This window comes from Nelumbo nucifera, chromosome 2 (genome assembly GCF_055504915.1).
Source record: "Nelumbo nucifera cultivar China Antique chromosome 2, China Antique-T2T, whole genome shotgun sequence".
Taxonomy (NCBI): Eukaryota; Viridiplantae; Streptophyta; class Magnoliopsida; order Proteales; family Nelumbonaceae; genus Nelumbo; species Nelumbo nucifera.
Window position 1 is genome coordinate 21273078 of NC_142650.1, and position 20942 is coordinate 21294019.

General features: G+C 37.3%; 2 protein-coding genes across 5 annotated transcripts in view; one reads left to right on the top strand and one right to left on the bottom strand.

Annotated features, from left to right (window-relative positions):
- Positions 1-2388, bottom strand: part of LOC104595133 (Putative eukaryotic LigT) — a 42836-nt gene extending 40448 nt beyond the window's left edge. The window contains exons 1-3 of one of the 4 annotated variants that reach the window (XM_088898001.1): positions 2202-2375; positions 2024-2087; positions 1053-1121 (exon numbers count right to left, since the gene is read on the bottom strand). In XM_088898001.1, the coding sequence (XP_088754127.1) occupies positions 1053-1100 (48 nt within the window). In that variant the 5' untranslated portion in view covers positions 1101-1121; positions 2024-2087; positions 2202-2375. Of the gene's footprint in view, positions 1-1052; positions 1122-1216; positions 1306-1722; positions 1814-2023; positions 2088-2201 lie in introns of those variants that run through there. The other 3 variants (XM_088898000.1, XM_010255728.3, XM_088898002.1) reach the window with 3 other exon arrangements.
- Positions 2389-10704: 8316 nt separating this feature from the next.
- LOC104595134 (putative lactoylglutathione lyase, chloroplastic) lies at positions 10705-18298 on the top strand. Its single transcript, XM_010255730.3, has 9 exons — positions 10705-11122; positions 12365-12569; positions 12684-12808; positions 12955-13019; positions 14118-14330; positions 14444-14491; positions 15822-15929; positions 16526-16666; positions 17999-18298. The coding sequence occupies exons 1-9, from the start codon at positions 10966-10968 to the stop codon at positions 18038-18040; spliced, it is 1104 nt and encodes a 367-aa protein (XP_010254032.1). The 5' UTR covers positions 10705-10965; the 3' UTR covers positions 18041-18298.
- The last annotated feature ends 2644 nt before the right edge of the window (positions 18299-20942 follow it).

The following is a 20942-nucleotide window of genomic DNA, read 5'->3' on the forward strand; positions in this document are numbered from 1 at the left end:
TGAGTATATAATCTAATGAAAGGGGCAGACAGACCTAATTCTAAGCTTCTCCCATTCTCTTCTATCTCTCATCTCTCTCTTTCTTAGCTGAAACCTTTTCTCCTCTTTCTTTTCTTCTTTCTTTTACAGTTTTTATATCAAAACAGGTTGTCCAAACCTTTCTACTTGGTATCAGAGCCAGGTTTAAACATTTATTGAGCTGCTCCATCATGCAGCCCTAGATCGGCCGACTACATGATAAGGTAAAGGGCTGATCAAAGACTTCAGGTAAGCCCAGTTTTTGGATTTTTTTTGGTGGAATTACAATCCCTTGTAGCTGGTCTAGGGTTTTACACCAAAATCAGGAAGAACTGGAGAAAGGGGGAGAGTCCTATTTTAGTAGGACTCTCCAATTTTGACCTAGGAAGTGGTGCTCTAGTTTTCTAGGGTTCCTTGAGGTTTTCTAAAAGGAGCGGTTCAAGTCCTAAGCACTGCTTCAATAACAATAGCTTTCATTCTTACCCAACTAGTATCTTAAATCTGAACTTTTTTTATTCTGATAAATTCATATGCCTATATGAACCATACAATTAATTAGCCTCCATTAAAGTCAATAATAATAGCTCTATATTCTATCCCTCTTAAGATAGCTTGGTTCACTATTCTGCCGATTCTCTCATAGATAATTAATTCTTCTCAATTTTATTACAATTATTAATTTATCTAATTAATTTCAGGTTCATTTTTCTTGTTTTTAAAATAACTAGACTATTTTTTTCATCTTCCAATTTAGTTTAATTAGTAAATTTATATTATTTCAACATATAGAGGCCACTATTTGGTGTAAAGGTAAAACCTCAGGCTGGAAAGCAAGAGAACGTGATTTCAAATCTGAGGACAGCAGGACAGCCACTCTGTGTAAAAAAAAATGCTACCCCAGATAGAAGGGACCAACATTGGATAATGGCCTTTATATTCCCAATACACATCAGAGTGAGCCCTGGGTGTTTCAAATATGTTCACTTCTTACACTTGAAGGTTTAGAAATTAAAAACCCAGTGTTAAATCCTAACCTGATTTCTCCACACTTCTGTTGTATGCTCATTTGGAAATTGAAACATTAGGTATTTCTACTTGGTATGCTGCAAAATACAAAGATCAAAGCCCTATATCAAACTATTATCTAAGTATTAAGTATTTATACTGGTCACATTGCAGATCCAGAACTGCACGGTACCTTTTTTATCTTGAACCTATAGACCTTCAGTTTCAAAATAACATTCCACCTTGCCTGCTTTAATATAAATCTGAAGCTAAATGATTCTGTGCATGTAAGATTAACACTGCCTAAGTATACTTGCAGTTATATCATTCAGAAAGGACAAAGGCACCATGTCCCACGTACAGGTCTTACATGTTCCTTAATGTATGATCCATGTACAACATAAACACACCAATATAGTATCAGAAGATTGAGATATAATGTCCAGCCAATCACCAAAATGAGTTTCCTAATCTTCCTAATAACTCTTACACCCACACAGCTTTCATGATTAAAGATTGTTGAAGTATCCTTCTTGCAAATACTCCAACAAATTCCAAAAGGAGATAAGTTCCAATTAATTTGACTACTCCTGAAAAAGTCCTATACATAGGCACACTTGAATCAGTGACCTCATATCAGCCACAATAGCTCATTCCTCACTTGAATGACACAAAGAACATTTATCATAATATCATTACCTTAGCAGTGATGAGGTCCATAGTAACGATCTTGTACAAGACAATTGTCAACATGAAGAAGCACATCTTAGTAGGTAAGGTTCATTTGGGGCTGAAATACATCATCATGGGGTAAGAGCATTCTCCCCATTAATACAAGAAAAATGTCCACCTAGGTATTTAACTAACAAATTTCCATGTTACAACTGAACTTTCAGGCATTTTAAACAACAGCTGCATGAGATAAAGATTGAATTTTAGAAGTCCCCTCCCCCCCCACCCTCACACACACACACAGAGAAAAGAGGTGGGAGCTCTGAACCTGAATGTTTCCTACGGGCTCAGAAAGAACGTATGCATTTGCGGCTTTCCAAACACGATCAACTCTGAAGATGGAACAAAAAGAACAATAAATGAAAAATCATTAAAATACAAAATAAAAGATCAAAGAAACTGAGAGAGAAAAAGATGAATTTTGAAGATTCCGAAGGAGGGTGCACCTGAAGAATAGATATCTGAAAGCAATCATCTAACTCCCAATTCCCTTCTTCTGAAGGAGAAGTGAGAGTGAACTGTAGAGTGTAGATTTCGTCGAAGATCGACCGGCAACCGCTGAATGGCGGCTCCTCTTGAGAAACAATCTTTTAGAGATAATGATACAGTGAAACAGCTTCATAAGCATTAGCATGTATCCGTAAAATACGTCGAATCGCTGAAAGACTTTTTTTCAACTGAAGCAACTCTAACCAGTCTACCCGTTCTGAGTACGGACAACTATAACCGGATCGAATCAAATCCAATATAGGTAGATTCGAGTCGGATCTTGTCCATCGGATTTATATCGAGATTTGAATTGAATTCAGATTACAATTGGATGAAATAGTATAAATAATTAAACTGAAGATAATTAAAAAATTATATGTTATTAACAAAATGAAATTAAAAATAACTTTTATATTGCATTAACAAAATGAATTCAAATCAGCCCCTCACAAGACTGCCCTCACACACAAGATATCCCCATCGTGTATTGGGAACATCTCCCGATGAAGACACCATCATTCTTGATATTATCATTGGGAAATGTTATCAATACACAGCGGAAATATATGAGACGATAAATTTCAACAACTTCAAAGGGGAAGAAGAGCCTACGAAGGACCACCAGGTTCCAACGGCGGGGGTTATAAAGAATAAGGTCATATGATATTCACAACCGCGAGGCTTCTTTTCTAGCAAGGTGGGAATCCACCTATCAGTCCAAATGTCAATTTGTCTTCCATCTCCTACCCACCACATAAGACCTTTTTTCTAACAATCTCAGGCCATGAAGAAGACTACGCCAAGCCCAAGTGGGCATACTCCCCAAAGAGGCAGATAAGAATGAGGTCTTAGGAAAATAAATATACTTGAGCAATAAACACTACGGGGCTTCAGGAGTCTGGATCATTCTCCAATTAGCCTTTGCTAATAACGCCCAATTAGCCTTTGCTAATAACCAAGCATTCTCGGCCTGCTTGGTTAAGAATGCTGCCCTCCCACCCCCTAAATTTTGTTCACTATTTTGTCAGTCATCTGAGCAAAGGTTGCTTTCTTGTTTCTGCCAATTGAACTTGGAAGGCCAAGATATTTAGAGCATCCCCTCCCTCTTTGATCCCTAGCATTTTAGCAAGAATTTTCCGAAATCTCTAAGGGGTATTCTTACTAAAAAAGTACCTTCAATTTATGAAGATTAATCACCTGTCCAGAGACTTCAGCATACTAATTTAAGATTTTCTTAATCTACAAAGCATATTGGATGTCAACCTTATGGAAGAGAAGGCAGTCATCAGCATAGAAGAGGTGAGATAAATCTGGTGCTGAACGCTTCCATTCTGGTGATGCCTGGCAGAGTTCATGAATTTTCAATCACTGATTTACAGTTTGGGTGAGACACCCACATGGCTTCAAAACGGAAAGGTCGATAACCTCTCAAAGGCCTTTGGATACAATTGACGATGATTAGGCCGTGATTTGACCCATAAACCAACTTGTTTAGCACCCACGCAGCTGGGTTCTGAGTACACCATGGAATGGAAGCCAATAACCGGTCTAGCCGCTCCTAGATTAAACCATATCTTCTCCTTTTGTTACACCACGTAAAGTGCTGGCCAACACATCCCAAATCAACTAATTCACAATCGTTGATGAAGTCATTAAACTCTTGAATACTTTTGTTAAAAGCTAAGAGGCCTCTATGTTTTTCATCAAGGTTGGAGATTACATTGAAGTCTCCCATCATAAGCCAAGGATGGTTTACTGAGCGAACAATGCTTCGGAGCTCATTCTAGACTGCATTTCTGAATCTATGATCTGGGTGCCCATAAACAAAACTACATCTCCAAGTTTGGTTCAATTTCCGATTTGTAAGAAGTGCCAATGATTCGGGGGGAAGAGTCAAAGACTTGGATATTGAAACCACTCGTCCAGCAAATGATTAAACCTCCTGCCAAGCCAGTAGGATCCACCGCAGTAGCACTTGATGAGATGAGGGGATTTTGGTTTCTGCAAGAAAAATAACCCCTGGACCATGGGTTCAGATATGCTCCTTTAGAGCTCAAACTATTGGGGCCCGACCCAATCCTTGGCAGTTCCAACAAAAGAAACTCATTATTCTCGGTAGCCCTGAAACTCCTTAAGGGCCACTGCTTGATCATTAGAGTGTCCAAAGTCAACAAGGTGCAATTTGTTATTCTCAACCGGTTTTTGTTTACGAGCATCACTCATGAAACCTCAGCCTGTCTACTTGTTAAGAGTGAAATGCCTTCTTGGAGACAGGTTCTCTACCATTTCCCCCTTCCCTTTCCAACTTTGCTTCTTTTCCTCAGTCTTTGTTACTGGGTTTTTGCCTCACGCAACAACCTCCTGTTTCAATATGTCCTATTGTTCTGCCATGTCTAGAAATTTCAATTTCTTAGTGGCTAAGTCATATGTCTCTTCAAGAACTCTTTTAATACCCCCCCCCCCCCCAAATCCTCTATTTTATTAATTTTAATTGGATTTGGGCTAAGGCCCGATGGTCTTCGGGCTATTGGACTGCCCATAGACCCTAGTGGAATCATATTCAATAGAATGGGATGGAGGGCTGATTTCAGTAGGTAAGCTAATTGACCAATCATATCCTCGTTGGGGTTCAGATCATACCTTCAATTATCCAAGGTTGCCAGGTTGATTTGATCCCCATACATCGATCCCAATGTGGCTTTCCATGCAAGAAAATGCGCCTTTTCTGCCAGGCTGTCCCAACCCACATTTTCAACTTCTATCACAGCACTTGTCTCACTCCTACCGTAACTTGTTAGAGGATCAGTTTGACATGTCTTCACCTTGTCCCCAACGGCTCCATTTCCGGCATTGGTCTGAGAATTCTCCAATAGTGTTGCAAGCGACATTAGACTATCATGTTTTTTTTGTGCTCACCCAATCTTCTCGGAAGCTCTGCAACATATTGGATCTTCTTTCCCGCTTTAGATGAAATTCGACGCAAGCCATGGACTATGTGACTTCGGGTCATATTTGTCTACTCAGTCCTCCTTTCTGTTTATCTTCTTCATCATTAGAAACCTCCTATATTCTTAAGGAATCCTCACCCAAAGAACACTTTTGAGTGCAAGCTTTATTGTCATGACCAATGCGCCCACATCTGTAGCAAAAAATGGGAAGTTTTTTCATACTGAAATTCAATCCATAGAGGCTCTCTTTGTTTCCACTTCAGATGATATCCGATTTTCAGAGGTTGAAAAACTTCAAGCTTGACTCTCAAATGCATGTAGCCTTTCCAAGCCTCTTCTAGGTTCATTTTGTCTATGTTAATGACTTCCCCAATGATGCTACCAAACTTATAAGTAGTTGTCTCTGTCATTTGTTGCAACAGCAGGCCATGGAGCTGTATCCATAACTCTCCCCATCTTAGGGGAATTTCCTTTAAGCTCATCCCAATAGTGTATTAGTGAGCCAGGATTAGGTTGTTCATGAAAGACCACAGTCCTTTATTCTGAAAACGACGAAGCTCCAAATCCTTATAAAAAAAGATGAGGAATCGTCCATCGATTTCGCTATTAATACCCATACCTGTATGAGCCCACACTTGTTGAAGCATGTTAAAGGTGTAAATCGGGCCATGTTGCCTGTCGCCCGGTATGAATTTGGACTGGCTCGACACGGTGGTCCGTGGGCCGTGTAAGGCCTGACATGATCATGCGGACTGTGCTAGGCCTGTGGGTTTTAGGTCTATGGGCCGGACCAATACAGCACAATCGAGCAGGCCGGCACAGCCCGACACGACCCATATATATATTATTTATATATATTTATATATATATAATATTATATAAATTATAATTATATAATAATATATTAATATATTAATAAAATTAATATTTTTTTAATATTATTATACGAATTTATTTAATTATTGTATATATAAGCAATTATATACATCAAAATTCATATAAAATTAAAATTTTAAGTTTTTTTATTAATTTTTAAATAAATAACTTTGGCCCTGTGCACGGCCCGACCCTGTTTTACACCTCTACATGTTCCTAAGGCCATTGTGATTCAATCGTTTCCTGGAAAAGACAATACAAACTAAGGCGGTTTGACATTGACTTCCCTCCTGAGCTTGATTTGTCTGTATTTCTTCTTCCACAATCCTATTTTCCTCGAGGTCCATCATTATGGTACCACGTTAGGGAGAGAGAGCTAAGCTAGACCACAAGTAGCAAACATCTAGGAGGGAGGAGAAATAGCTACGCTTCGTAAAAGATTAATAGAAAGAAGAAGCAGGGAGGGACCTGGTGATCACAAGAAAGACAGAAGTAGGGGGAAATATCACTAAGAATCTAGTAAACCAAATATTCAAGCTTCCAAATTTAAGAGAAAAGGACTTTTACATACACACCTATATGCATAAAAATAATGGAATAAAATGTTGGAATAGTTATCACTTTGACATGAAATGGCACATAAGGGGGAGATGATGAAAAGAATGGGAAGAGAAGAAAATAATTTTTTTTTGGCATTGGATGTGAAGCCAAGTATTAATATGTAGTCTTAATCATGCTAGAATAGGGACAACCAATCTTAGACCTATTATAATCAAAACTCAAAATGCAAGCCCATAATCAACATTATTAATAACTGGGGGTGCAAAGTGTATACCTAATTCATATCTAATATAACTAATAGGATTAGCTCAAATCATTGGGTTGTCTTAGATCATTGACAGGGCCCTACTTATCATGTTTTGCATGATAAGCTAACTTCCTATTGGCTCCAAATCTTACAAGTAAGACATTTAGATAGCAAGCTTCAATATGAGCCATTTTGATGATTTACCTTGTTGATGGTTTGGTGGGCCCTTATGCGATGAGAGTTGGTTAGTTGTTCAGGATCATCATTGATTGGCGCCATCTCTTCTCTAGAACTATTCCTCTACCATCAAGCTCTCCTTTGGAAGTAGTAATGGCAAGTTGCAATGGGGGCAGGGCACCCACTCCCATCCCTGCCCAATAGTGAAGATGTTTTGCCTCATCTCTAATGGCGGGGCGGCGAACCCAACCCCTATTAGGGATGGAGAATTTTTTAATTTTCTCCATTTCGAGGCAACCACCTAAAAATAATGTAGTTGTTTGATATTTTACAAATAAAATTATGAGAATTTTGGGGTATTTTAGGAATAGAATTATTACGATTTGGGGGTACTTTAGAAATGAAAATATGGGATCCTAAGATTTTAAGAATTCAAGAAGACTTAGAGATATTTTAAAAATCAATATTAAATCTAGGGATATTTAATTAATTTACCATTAGATTTGGAGTGGGTTCGAGCAATTATATGCAAACCCCGTCCCCAAATTGAGGCAAAAATATTTTCCTGTCCCTGTCCTGTCCTTGTTTAAGATCGGGGAAAACCTGCCTCGTTTAGGGCAGGGCAAGGCCTTGGTTTTACAAGGAAAATTGACTTCCCTATTTGGAAGCAGAAGCTTGTGCAATTATGCTTTTCTTCATGACATGAGATTTGAATTAGAGTTATCTCTCCAAGCTATATGATCATTGAAGGTGACACTGCAAACATTGCTTTGCTTTCTGTAGTGAGCTCTCTTTAAGCCACTGTAGTGCATTAGTATTGTCATTGCTGACTGCAGAAGTTTATAATCCGCCTTCCTATCGGTTCTATTTCACTTGTCAAAAGAATAACAGTATGAACTATGAAAAATACAATAATTCAACCATACATTGAAAACATCTCATAAATTTAACATGCATAATTTACATGTACGGATAATGGCCGAGTGCCATGCTCTTTGAGTTTATGGTGTGTTTGGTTTGAAGGAAAAAGTAGGGAAAGGAAGAGAAAGGTAAGAAAACATTTATAAATCTTGTATAGGCTTTCCTATTTTTCCCTTTCTTTCCATACCTTTTCCTTTAAACCAAACATTACCTTACACTCTATCAAGAATAAGTTTGCCAACATGTATGACTGTAGCAGCAAAAATATATTGATTTGCTGATATAGTTGTTGTTTTTGTTTCGAAAAACAAAACCAATCATGTTTTTGAACAAGTTTGAATCTCTTACCCACAAACTCTTCTCATAAGACACAACAGGCATGCATGGGAATATCTTGTCATTCATGGAGTGATGTTCCTAATACACAAGGATAGTGTCTTATTTGTAGGTACGTGGGAAGAGTTTGCAGGTAAGAGATCCAGAGTGGTTGAGCGCCCCAAGTCATTTTTCCAATATAACTCATCAAAGAAAAAAAAAGTCTCTTAATTAAATCTGAATTGGCCAAAGACAAAATCATGCAAACTGGGCTGGGCTATTTATGGCGAGCGAAGATGCCATTGTTCTATACACATGGCCGGGCTCATGTGGAACCCGCACTTATTGCATACTGAATACTAGCGTGTATAGGTAGCCCCATCCTGGTGTGCATGATTTTGTACTTCAACCCATCCAGATACCATGCTTTATTATCCATATGGTTCATTATGCCCTTTTGGCTTCATTAATAAAACAATTTATTTGTTTTCTTCCATACAATTGGGCATATCGCCAAAACATATAAAAAAAATATACTTGTTTTTCGCAATTTGTATTTTCTGCATAGATGGTATTATATCTTGCTCTCCATTTTGTCAACTTTTTTTTTTTTTTTTAAATTGGACTGAAGATTAAAAAGAAAAACTACCTAATAACACCAAGTTGACAATATCACCCCTCTATCATATAGGAAAACAATATAATAAAACCGAAGGATACAAAGAATGAAAACATATATATCACCTATTGGTTCAAAGCTAAATCAGCTAATCTATCAGCAAATTTGTTGGCTTCTTTGGTAGTAGAGAGATTTGATGATTTCCCACTCTTGCTCCAGGAATTCAAGCACTACCTGTTGAAAGAGACCTTCTACAATCCAGCCTGCCAATTCGGAGCTCTTCTAGCTCTGTCTTCGGTCTTTATCATGTACAGAGTTGAACTATTGGTGAAAGACAGCATTCTCCATTCTCCATTGGCAAACCACAAATATATTGTCAAATTAAGTAATTACTTACTGATGAATTGTTCACTGCTGAATGGAACTGGCCTATTAACCGCTTTACAAAAAAAAAAAAGAATATATATAGATGTAAAATGAAAGAATATATGTAGATGTAAAATGAAACATTGTCATATATGATACTACTAAAATATATATTTTAAACCTTATACCTAGATGTGAAAACCAAGGCAAGTATAAGTATTATAGAGATGTTGTATATTGTATGCTTTTCAGCATGCCAAGTGCAATTATTATATATATATATATTAAATAATGGAGTTATATTTTGTATTATCTATTAACAGCATCATCATACATACATACATATGTCCAAAAAACATGATACAGTAAAGACTTTGACCAATCAAAACTTTACTGAATTTTGACAAAAATTTAAAAACCCATCACATTGATTACCACTTTGAAGCAGATGCCCGAGTATGATGATGAATAGATACAATACTGAAAAACTTATAACCAATCAACGATCATCACAAAAGTGGTAACTAATCAGGTGGATTTTCATCAAAATATAGTTGGGAGTTGCTTTTTTCCCCTCTTTTACGGAGAAATGCAGTTATTGGGAGTTACTTTTTCCCCTTTTTTACGGGGAAATACAGTTATTGGGAGTTGGACGGGCATCCGGGTAATCCCCAATGTGTCTGGACTGGCTACATTGGGCCTTCCCTCAAGTAATAGTCAAAATTGACCTTGCTCAAGAACAAAATTACTCTTACGGCCCCATTCCTCTTTAGGTAGACATACATGGAAAAGTTGGTTAATGGGTAACTTTTTTCCATTTACCAATTTACCCATATTCTTTTTGCATTAAGTAATGGGTTCGATGGTAAAACTACTCCTATTTTCTTGGATAAAGCTTATTCATCTTTTATGTGGATAAATAATTTTTTTACCTGAGAAAAATATTTACAAAACATGATGAAACCATTTTACCCATTTAAATAGTTACTTTTTATGAATAAAATTGTTATTTTATTATTTATATGAAAATGTAAAAAATCAAAAGAACATAGATACTAGTGCATTTAACTAGGTAAATATTACAGTAAATATTATCTGTTTCACCCAATTAAAGTGCATTTACGTTGAACTGTTACAAGCAACGGGGCCGTAAGCGAAATTTTATTACTAGAAAACAAGGGTATTTATTGTCTATTTTGTCTGCTCACTTGACTAATGTGTCCTCCGGTTGTCATGCTGCCAACACTATCCCAAATAGGCCACTGCAGCTGTAAATAGGGAACACTATTGAAGATGTTTCAAATGTGTCGTTGCAATTGCGAGTTGGGACATGTTAGCAGCGGATTGTTGGTAGCAGATCCAAACTCAAATCAGCAATCAAGTTTAGACCAAATCAGCATCAAGAGAATAGACAGGTAGAGAGAGAAGCTAGACAAACGGACGATGGTCTGGACTCTGGGCCAGATTTTGGAGCTCTGGAATCTCATTCCCAGCCCACACCTGACTCCACTTTCCTGGAAAGCTAAAACCTTTAGACCGGAGACAAAGCACAGACCTCTCTCTCTCTCTCTCTCTCTCTCTCTCTCTCTCTCTCTCTCATATTAACGATATCTCTCTTCTATCGTCACACAACGGCAGATACAGAGTGACCCAACGAAACAAGCGAGGGTCAGAGAGCGCCTGCAGCAGAAATGGTGAGAATTCTTCCCATCGCGTCGTCGTCTCTCAATCTCGCTTCCCTTCGTCCTTCTCTCTCTCCTCTCAGATTCTCGACAACTGCTCGCCTTGGTGTCACTCTAACAGCATATAATCCCTCACGGAAGCTTGCTCTCTTTCGTCTTGGAAGTGGTAAGAAATCGGCACCTTTCGATCTCTTTCGCGACGAAGAAAACCCTATTTTTAGATCATTACCACCTTAAACCCCTGTTTTTGGTGTAGTCTTTACTGGAAAGATACAGGATTCCGATTATATAGCTGTAGCCGGCCTTCGTTCATGCTCGGAATTTATATCATGGATGTTTTGGATGCAATGCTCAAGAGTTTTTAGGGTTTGATTGATTGGTTTTCCCGGATGGGCAATTCCTTGAATTCTATTTTGGAACACATAATTCTTGTATGCAAATAAACAATTCGTTAGAAAAAGTTTAATCAGTTAAAGGTTCGGATTTTCATTTTTTTTTTCTTTTTAAAACTTTTTCCATTCATTTTTCATTCTACATGCAGACAACCACTAATAAGAGGCTGCCCAATTTGATATGAATGTCGTTTACGTGTGGTAGAGATATTTTTATTAGTTTTCGTTTCCTTCTTCCCGCATTCGGAGCATATTTCCCTAAAAATGTTCTGGCTAACTAAATGCGGGTGCAGTTATGGGGGTGGCTGTCATCATTGAAGGCACGCTAAGAGCCTGTTTATCCATCTGGACCATTGCCTATTCGTACCTCCTTTCTTGAATGCTAGCTCAAAAGTTATGCATTTGCTGCGTATTATGATACTAACCATCTGAGCAAGCGATAGATTGAGTGCATATAAACAAAGAATGCAATTAGCTATCAGAAGAAAGATGCCAAAACAGTAGACGTTTGGAATGATTAGATTAGTCGAATTTGCTGCTTGACCTTAAAGTAGGTTGTCCAGACACCATCTCTTTTAACCACCAACCCATGTGGCTCTGAAGTATTATGTTTTTGTTCTTTCATCCTTAATATGGTAGATTGATAAGATTTTTTATTTTATTTTTTTTCTATCATATTAAGTTACTTTGTGCATGTTATATTTAATTGCCCTGTTTTGCTTATGTGGCTGTACAGAGAATAATTTTGATGTTACATTGTTATATTGTTTGACTCTTGGAGTCTTTGAACTTCCATTTCCTATTATTATTTTTATCAATATTGTTACATTGCTTATTATTATTATTATTATTTGTTTTCACTAAACATATTCAGAATTGTGGCATATGCCTTTCCTTCCCCTTATTATTTGTTGGTAAAAACCGGATGTATCATAAAAAGATAGCTTTTATTATTGATAAAAATATAACAAAATATAGCTATATCACACACTTATCCATATAAGACTGTTTTCCAGCTATTCCACAGGCACAATCTTTTGGTATAAAAGCACCTAAGATGTTAAGAGCAGAAAGAAACAGCATAGAGGCTGGTACAGTTGGAAGTGTGGCACAAGCAAGCACTGCAGTTAGCCAGGAAAATGTATTGGAATGGGCCAAAAATGACAAGAGGAGAATGCTCCATGTTGTTTATCGTGTCGGAGATTTGGATAAGACCATAAAGTATGTCTATTTGGAATTTGGTACAATATACTCTGCTTCATTGTTCAAACTATGTATTTTATTATGAAGATGCAAGGTTAAGCTCAAATTCTAATTAATGCATGGTGATTGCAGATTCTATACAGAGTGTTTGGGGATGAAGCTGCTGCGGAAACGTGACATACCTGAGGAGAGATACACAAATGCTTTTCTTGGATATGGGCCTGAAGACTCCCACTTTGTTGTTGAGCTCACTTACAGTAAGCCATTCCTATTAATATTTGAATAACTCTCTCTGAAATGTGGAATTTCTTATGATTTCTCTCCTGCATGCTAAGACATGCACCTTATTTCTTTTATGAGAAGAATACACATTTAATTTGGTGCCATTGTTTTTGATTGGCAGACTATGGAGTTGATAAATATGACATTGGAACTGGTTTTGGCCATTTTGGTGTTGCGGTTGAGGATGTAAGTATCTAACCTTTCACATTTTTTGCATGAAGTGGTCACTCTGACTCAAACCCAGGTTCTCATGCTTTCCAGCCCAAGTTTTTTCCATTACACCTAGCAACATATGTTATATACATTACATACAGGCATCCTGATGCTGACAGTTCCGTTTTGCCAAGATCTTTTCTCTTACCACATAAGTAAAGGCCTTAAGCTTAAATAATGAAATACCACTTATTGATTGCAAGTTCCTGATGATTGTGAAAATTGTAACTGTGAATATGAAATCATGATTTCTTGGTCCTAAGGGCATATAGAAAGGGTGGAATTATGATGTTTAGATATCAATCATCTTGAAAATTCCTGAAGAGCAGTATAATTAGATGCATATAACTAAAAGCTAAAAACAACATGTTCCACCTTACAAAATGGCTCAGTTAGAACACTGCTCATATGCATGATACCTTGTTTTTCTCTTTTGAAAAGAAGGTGATGTCATAACATCATTACTGAAATATTGACAATCTCTCTCTCTCTCTCTCTCTCCCCCCCCCCCCCCACACACACTTAGTTGGTTCATTTAGTGAAATTCCCTGAATAACCTGAGAATCGTCCATGTGGCAACTTAGTATGGAAATCATTCATAAAAAAGAAACTTAGTATGGAGCTCAAAGGGAGTCTCAGCATACAGAAAATTTTGGCTCAAAAGTATCTCTTTCCACGTGCAAAATCAGTCCTCTTTTTACAAAACTAGAAGTATTGATTGAGAAAAACTCCAATATAAAGTTTTATATAGGTCTGATATACACTGTTCAATGAAATATGTGGACAACCCAGTAGGTCCCCCTATCTAATAGATGCTAATATGCTATGGATGGACTATAGGACCTGTTCATGTAGCAGAAATAGGTAGTATCATGTATTGGAGTCCCTACTTTGACCCAATTAGCATGCTTTTTCCTATATGTTATATGTAAACTTCTACTAGTAATGTTGTTAATGGATGTTAATTCTATAGTATGTGCAGTTGTTATCCTGTATATGTTGACTTTTTTTTCTTAGTTTGCCAAATATTATTATGATCTATGGTTCTATTCATACACTTTCTTGGAGTAGGTTGCAAAGACTGTGGATCTCATAAAAGCCAAGGGGGGGAAGGTAACAAGGGAACCTGGACCTGTCAAAGGTGGTAGTACAGTAATTGCTTTTGTTGAGGATCCTGATGGCTACAAATTTGAGCTTTTGGAAAGGGGGCCTACACCTGAGCCATTGTGTCAAGTAATGCTTCGGGTGGGTGATCTCGATCGCTCTATAAATTTCTATGAAAAGGTAAGTATTATTTTGGAAGGAATCACAAATTACTTGTAATATTAATAATCTCCCTTGTTAGTTCTGCATTGTTTTGTTTTGGAACTCATCTTGCCCCTTTTCTGAATTTGAAGGCTTTTGGCATGGAGCTTCTTCGCAAGCGAGACAATCCTGAGTATAAGGTAAGTTGGCATCTTCCAGTTATTGATAAACACCACATATTTTTGTCTATTCTTGTGTCCATGAAAATTTAATAAAAGATTTTAAAATAAGTAGAACTAAAAGTCTAAAACAGGATATGATGATAATAATAATAGGAGTACAAATATTGGAGACCAAGAGATGGTTTGATGTGACCTCTTTTGTCACTTTGGTTTAATGATCTGCAACAAGGGAGAAATTGAGGAGGATGATACCCATAGAATTAGAGCAGGATGGACAAAATGGAAGGGTGCATTTGCAGTCTTATGTGATAGGCAAACACCACTTCAGCTAAAAGGAAAATTTTATAGAACAGTTGTAAGCCCAAAAAATGCTATAGGTAGAGCGTTGGGTGGTGAAGAAATAACATGTTCAAAAAATGAGTATGGCAGAAAGGTGAATGTTGAGATGGATGAGTGGGAAAACTAGGAAGGTCAGGACCAGAAATGAACTCATTTTAATGAATCTAGGAGTAGCTCCAATAGGTGATAAAATGGGGGGAAAGTATACTAAGATGGTTTGGTCATTTATGGAGAAGACCATCTATGGGATCTATAAGAAGTGATTTGTTAATTGTTACATGTTGAAGGGGCTAGAAGATCTAGGGGCAGACCAAAACGGACATGGGCTGAAGTAGTAAGAAATGGTTTAAGGGCTCATAATTTAACAATGAATATGGTACTGAACAGAATGGAATGGCGAAATGGAATTCATACATCTAACCCCATATAATAGGGACAAGGCTTAGATGATGATGGCGAATAATGTATTAATTCTTGTATATACTCAACTCAACTAAGCTACGTCCCATCAAAGCTCCAACTGTTGGAATGGACATGCAGTATTCATGCACTGAAGCTTCTTTACATGCAGAATAAAGATGGGGTTCAGGCATTTATCCTCTGAGTATGCTAGAGTCTTATGTAATTAGGTCATTAGTGTACTTAGATTATCCTCATGAGTTGAGTACATAGGGTTTCATGTAAAATTGGTTTTGTTCATGTTGTGATATCTCTGGGCATAATAGTACCAGTTATACAAAACATTATGTTCAATTAGTGAAGGTCTCCACTAATCAAAAAAAAAAAAAAGGCAAAGAAAAGAAAAAAAAAGAAATGGTGAAGGTCCCCCAATCATTTGTTAAGAACTCACTGAATCAATCCTTGGCCTTGACTTTCGAGTGCATAGTAGGTTGTGCCTTAATGACTAGCTCTTTTTTACTGTTGTTTGGTATTATAATTTTATCTGAGTCATCCTTTGTATTATATTGATGCTTTGTTGATTATTGCTAGTTTTTTTCTCATTATTCAGTATACGATAGCCATGATGGGCTATGGTCCTGAAGATAAAAATGCAGTACTGGAGTTGACGTACAACTATGGAGTCACTGAATATGAGAAAGGAAATGGTTATGCTCAGGTAACGACTCACTCACCTCAACATAGTACACACTGAACTAAAACTTGATTGTGTTACATAAACAAATAAATTTTTACCTGTGTATTATGCATGTCATATATATGTGTAAATTTGTTATGTTCTTTGCTCCTGCCTTTATTTCCTAAGGCTGTGTTTGGTTGCAATGCAAATAAATTTGCACTGATGCAAAACTATGGCAATGCAAATGATTTGAGTTTAAATTCTGACCTATTTTTGTTTTAAATTTTAGCTTATTTTGTTTGATTGCATTATAAATGAAGTAAATTAAGACATGAAGCAGAATAAAATAAAATCCAAAACAAAATTAAATGAGAATTTGCATTTTTTTTCATTTGCACTCCCATGCATTTGTACTAGTGCAAATAAAATTGTACTGCAACCAAACACAGCCTAATGAGGTTGTCTTTACTCTTTACTGTTGACTGTTGATTTATCTTAGGATGTTTAAGTGAAAAATACGAATAAGTATTTGCACCATTGAGTTTTGCATGTTTGTGCTATTCGTCAATTAATTGAGATTGTTTATGTTATCTTATTGGGTTTGTGTAAGGTAATCCATCCCTTGTGCTTTTCAGATAGCAATAGGCACAGATGATGTCTATAAGACGGCAGAAGCAATAGAACTGTGTGGTGGCAAGATCACTCGTAAACCTGGGCCATTACCTGGCATCAATACCAAAATTACTGCTTGCTTGGATCCTGATGGTTGGAAAACGGTATGGTTTTTACATATAATTTTACCTAGATACTTTACATATTTAACCATATCTTCCCATGCCTTTGAGACTTGACTTCATGATTGTGAACCATTCATAGAAGTTTACTTTGATGACATGATTGCTGTAATGCCTGTTAGAGCTTATAAGCATTAGGATTAACATTATACACAAGTATTGAATTTCCAAAATATGCTTCAATGCCAAATTGCATGGGTGCTCAACAAGTTGGAGGAGGCATTATTACGGGAAAGATACGGCAACTAATCAGAATAGGTTTGGAAACTTCCACCAAAGCTAAAATGCTAAAACATATTGGTTTTCAAGTCAAGGGCTTGATTGGGAGGGCTGAGCTGAAGATTCAGCTAAGCTGGTTCAACTGCTTTGAAGTGCTCTGGATAAGCTATTCAAAGAGGCTGAAGCGGACAGCTTTTCAAATAGGGGTGCAATGATCCGATGCGATGCAGAATCCAATCCTATTTTGTCGGATTCGGATATCCCCCTGTTGGATTTTCGGATCAGATATTAGGATCCAATTGAAAATTGGATCAAATTTGAGTCACCCCTCTATCCAATCCGATTATATACACACACAAGATGAAAATAGTTGGAAAAAACACTTGTATTTTTTGTTTTTCTTTATATAAACTGTTGTATTTTAAAAGAAATTTCAGAAATTAAATTGGACCGGGTCATATTTAGATATCCAACATCCTTAATGGATTCGGATCTGGATCTGTGTCTGTGATATATTATCAGATCTACTATTTGTACTATCAGATCAGATTCGAATATGCTCCAATTCGAGTCTGATCCGATCCGTTTGCATCCCTACTTTCAAATGACTGACCGACAACTGATTTGGGCGCTCTAGATTTTTCACCAGCATAGTTTATAGGCTGTCCTTGTGGGGCCCACTTCAGAATGCCAGAAGCTGCTGCACTTCAGCTCTCCCAAATGGGCACTAAGCTTGTCAGAACTAATGAGAACTTATGGGATTAGTGTTTTGAGTGTGGTACTAGGAGATTGAGCTTACTCAGACGTGTTCGCAAGTGCCTCTTGTTTATAATTATCCTGTAATAATTATCCTGTATGAGCAGTTAATTTTAGTTTGTGCTCTTATTTATCAGTGAAGTTTTTAGGCCTTTTTTTACTTCTTTTATAAGTTCCCTAGCAATGAGTTTAAACATTTCTATTTAAAATTGCATACAAGAATACTTTATGTGGTTCCATTCTTTATTTCTTTTAGCATTTTTGAAGAGGTTTGTGTTATTTTATTTCTTGTAGCATTTTATCTGGTTCCATCCTCTTAGTTTCTTCTTTTCTTTTCAGGTTTTTGTTGACAACATCGATTTCCTCAAGGAATTGGAGTGACTCTGGAGACATCAATCATATGGCCGAGTTTTGCAATGAGTGAATTGGTGCAGAGATTCGCAACGCTTATGCCCATTAAAATCTGACACTGTCAAATTGATTCATCCGCAGGCACCTCATAAGGGCTACTCTTAACCCCATTTTGTAGATAAAATTCAGTTTGCCTAATGTAGAAAAAGTTGTAATAAACATCTCTCTAGGCATTGGATCTACAGCATTCTGGGAAGGTTACAATATTTATTTGATTTGTTTGTGAAATTAAGTCTAATCGTCTCACCGGATTAAACTCTGACTACATAAATCATGCCATGCTGGTGACGTGAAAATGTTAGTGTGTCACAAAAGATCATGAGCCATCACACCTAGAAAAATGGCAAAGTGTCAAAGATTACAAGCAATGGTCGAAAACTGTAAAGGGTATTAGATGGGTCGTGGTTTCTTTGCCTGCTGACGCCATTTCTTTTTTGTCAATGCTCCTACCATGTGTTTTCTTGTCATCTTAGCTACCTAACTGCACTTTGCCACCTATCGAGTCATTACTGAGAAAAGGGGAGAGAAGGAAAAATAAACGAGGGAAGAAGATTTCTACATGACCATGCAGAAGAAAAGTTCATGGCTACCCCAGGTTTCAATAGCACTGGTGAGTAGTGACTAACCACCTTAGGTGATCTAAATTCTTCATAAGAGTTATTACGACAATCCACCTCAGCTTTGCCAACGTAAAAGCAAATCTGCCGTGGAAGGATTTGTCTGCCAGTTTGAGTTTATACAGGAGTCCTGCTTGCAGTGAAGATGGAATTACTATCATGTTCCTCATTTGCAATGCAAACCATCATGTTTTTTTTTTCTTTTTCTTTTTTTTTTCAAATAATTTGAATCCTTGTTGCATCTTTCTTTAGTTGGCCCTCGTAGCTAACTAGTAACTACGTATAAGAGGTTATCTTCTCTCTCTCTCTGAGTGGCGATGAAATGACAAATTCCTTGCTGTCCTCGATCTGTTTCTCAGCTGGAGCAAAGGGAAGAGGTCCAATTCCCCTTCTTTCTTTGACCACTGACTAAGAAGTTAAAGAGCCTAATTCCATTGGCTTGGGCAGGGATAAAAATTTGGATATAATAAGCTCCGTATTTGGGTTCCTCCAGGAATCTCCTTTTTCATTAAAATCTTATACAAAAACCAATTTTTGAAAAAAAAAAAACTTAAAAAATAAAAGCGCATGGTTTTTAGTACCGATTCTATGTATCGATACTTCGAACCATGGGTTGGGGGAACTTGGGCAACAGAATCTGATATGTAATTCTTTTACTAAAGTTGCCCAACTGACTGGCCAGTGGCCGTGAAGTAATTCAGCTAGTTCTCGGCGCCCATCTTCCACTCTTTCTTTAGGTTAGTTCTAAGCTATTGAGAAGCTTGGAGGGTTGGAAAGGAATCTGAAGTACTGGTGGCAGCTCCGGCAGTAAGATGGATGTATAATATTTCTATAAGTAACTCAAGAGGATTAAAGACTGGGTAAGAACTAATAAGGTTTTCTATGTATTGACTGCGTTTATCGTACAATCCATCTCCACTCTCCAATCCAATGAAAGCACCGTTTCCATCACGAGAAAAGAATATTCTTCTTTCTCCAAATTTATTTCTGAATAAAAAATTATGTTTTGTATTGGTTGTATTAATCTTTAAAAAGATTGATGAGGATGTGCAGAAAACATCTACAGTGAACTCAGTGTAAAAAAATACAAACACCGCCATTCGTCTGCAATATTTAGTATGCAATACCAAATAAAAATAAAAAATAGGGAAAATTCCACTTTAGTATCCTTAACTTTGGGGGTAGTATCAAGTTAGTACTTAAACATTTAAACGTGTCACTATAGTACCTAAACTTTCAAAAAGTATCAATTTGGTCCTTGAGACTGAACCAGTTGGGGTGTTTGACATTCTATACTAATGAAGTCATTGTCTTCTACCTTTAGATCTGAAACACATTATTGTCTAGTTATTTCTTTTTCAGTTATTATTTCTCTCTATCATATTTCATGTTTTTTCTCTCTTTTTCTTTGAAAATAACTGGTTAAGTTTCAAGGTAGAAGACAATGAATAGTGCTTTCTTTTGAATGATAGTTTTGACATTTTCAACAGATAACTGGCGGTCATTAGACCTGTTCATGGGCCGGGTGGCCCGACCCCCGGACAAGCTTGAACAGGTATATAGGCCCGCGGGCTTAACCTCGGGCCAAAAAGCCCGGCCCGCAATAAATTCGAGCCGGGCTCGGGATTTGCCAAAATAGCCCAGCCCGAGCCCGGCCCGGCCCGACCTATAACTAAACCTAAAAACCCTAGTTGAATACCCCTCTTTTTTTCACCTCCTTCCCTTCTTTTTCCAACCGAATTCTTCTTCCCCACATCCTCTTTCCCTTCTTTATATTCTTTTTTTAATATAAATAAATTTTGAATTTATATATTTTTTTAATATAAATAAATTCTGATTTATATTGATTATTGAATAGGGAAATTTTCTAATTTTTTTTATTAGGTCGGGCTTCGGGCTTGGGCTCGGGCTTCAGGCTTTTTATTAGGGTCGGGCTCGGGCCCAAGTTGTAGGCCCGTTGGTTAGGTCGGGCTCGGGCTCGGGCCTAACATATTTCTGTTAATGGAGAGTAAAAGCCCGGCCCGACCCGGCCCATGAACAGGTCTAGCAGTCATTTAACGGTAGGGACGAATTTGACACTTTTTGAAAGTTTAGGTACTGTAGTGACACGTTTGAAAGTTCGAATACTAACTTGATACTACCCCCAAAGTTCAAGGTACTAAAGTGGAATTTTATTTGCACATGGAAATAAATTTGTGTACAAGCATATATGCCACTTAGACATGTTCATGGGCCGGGCCGGCTCGGGCTCAGGC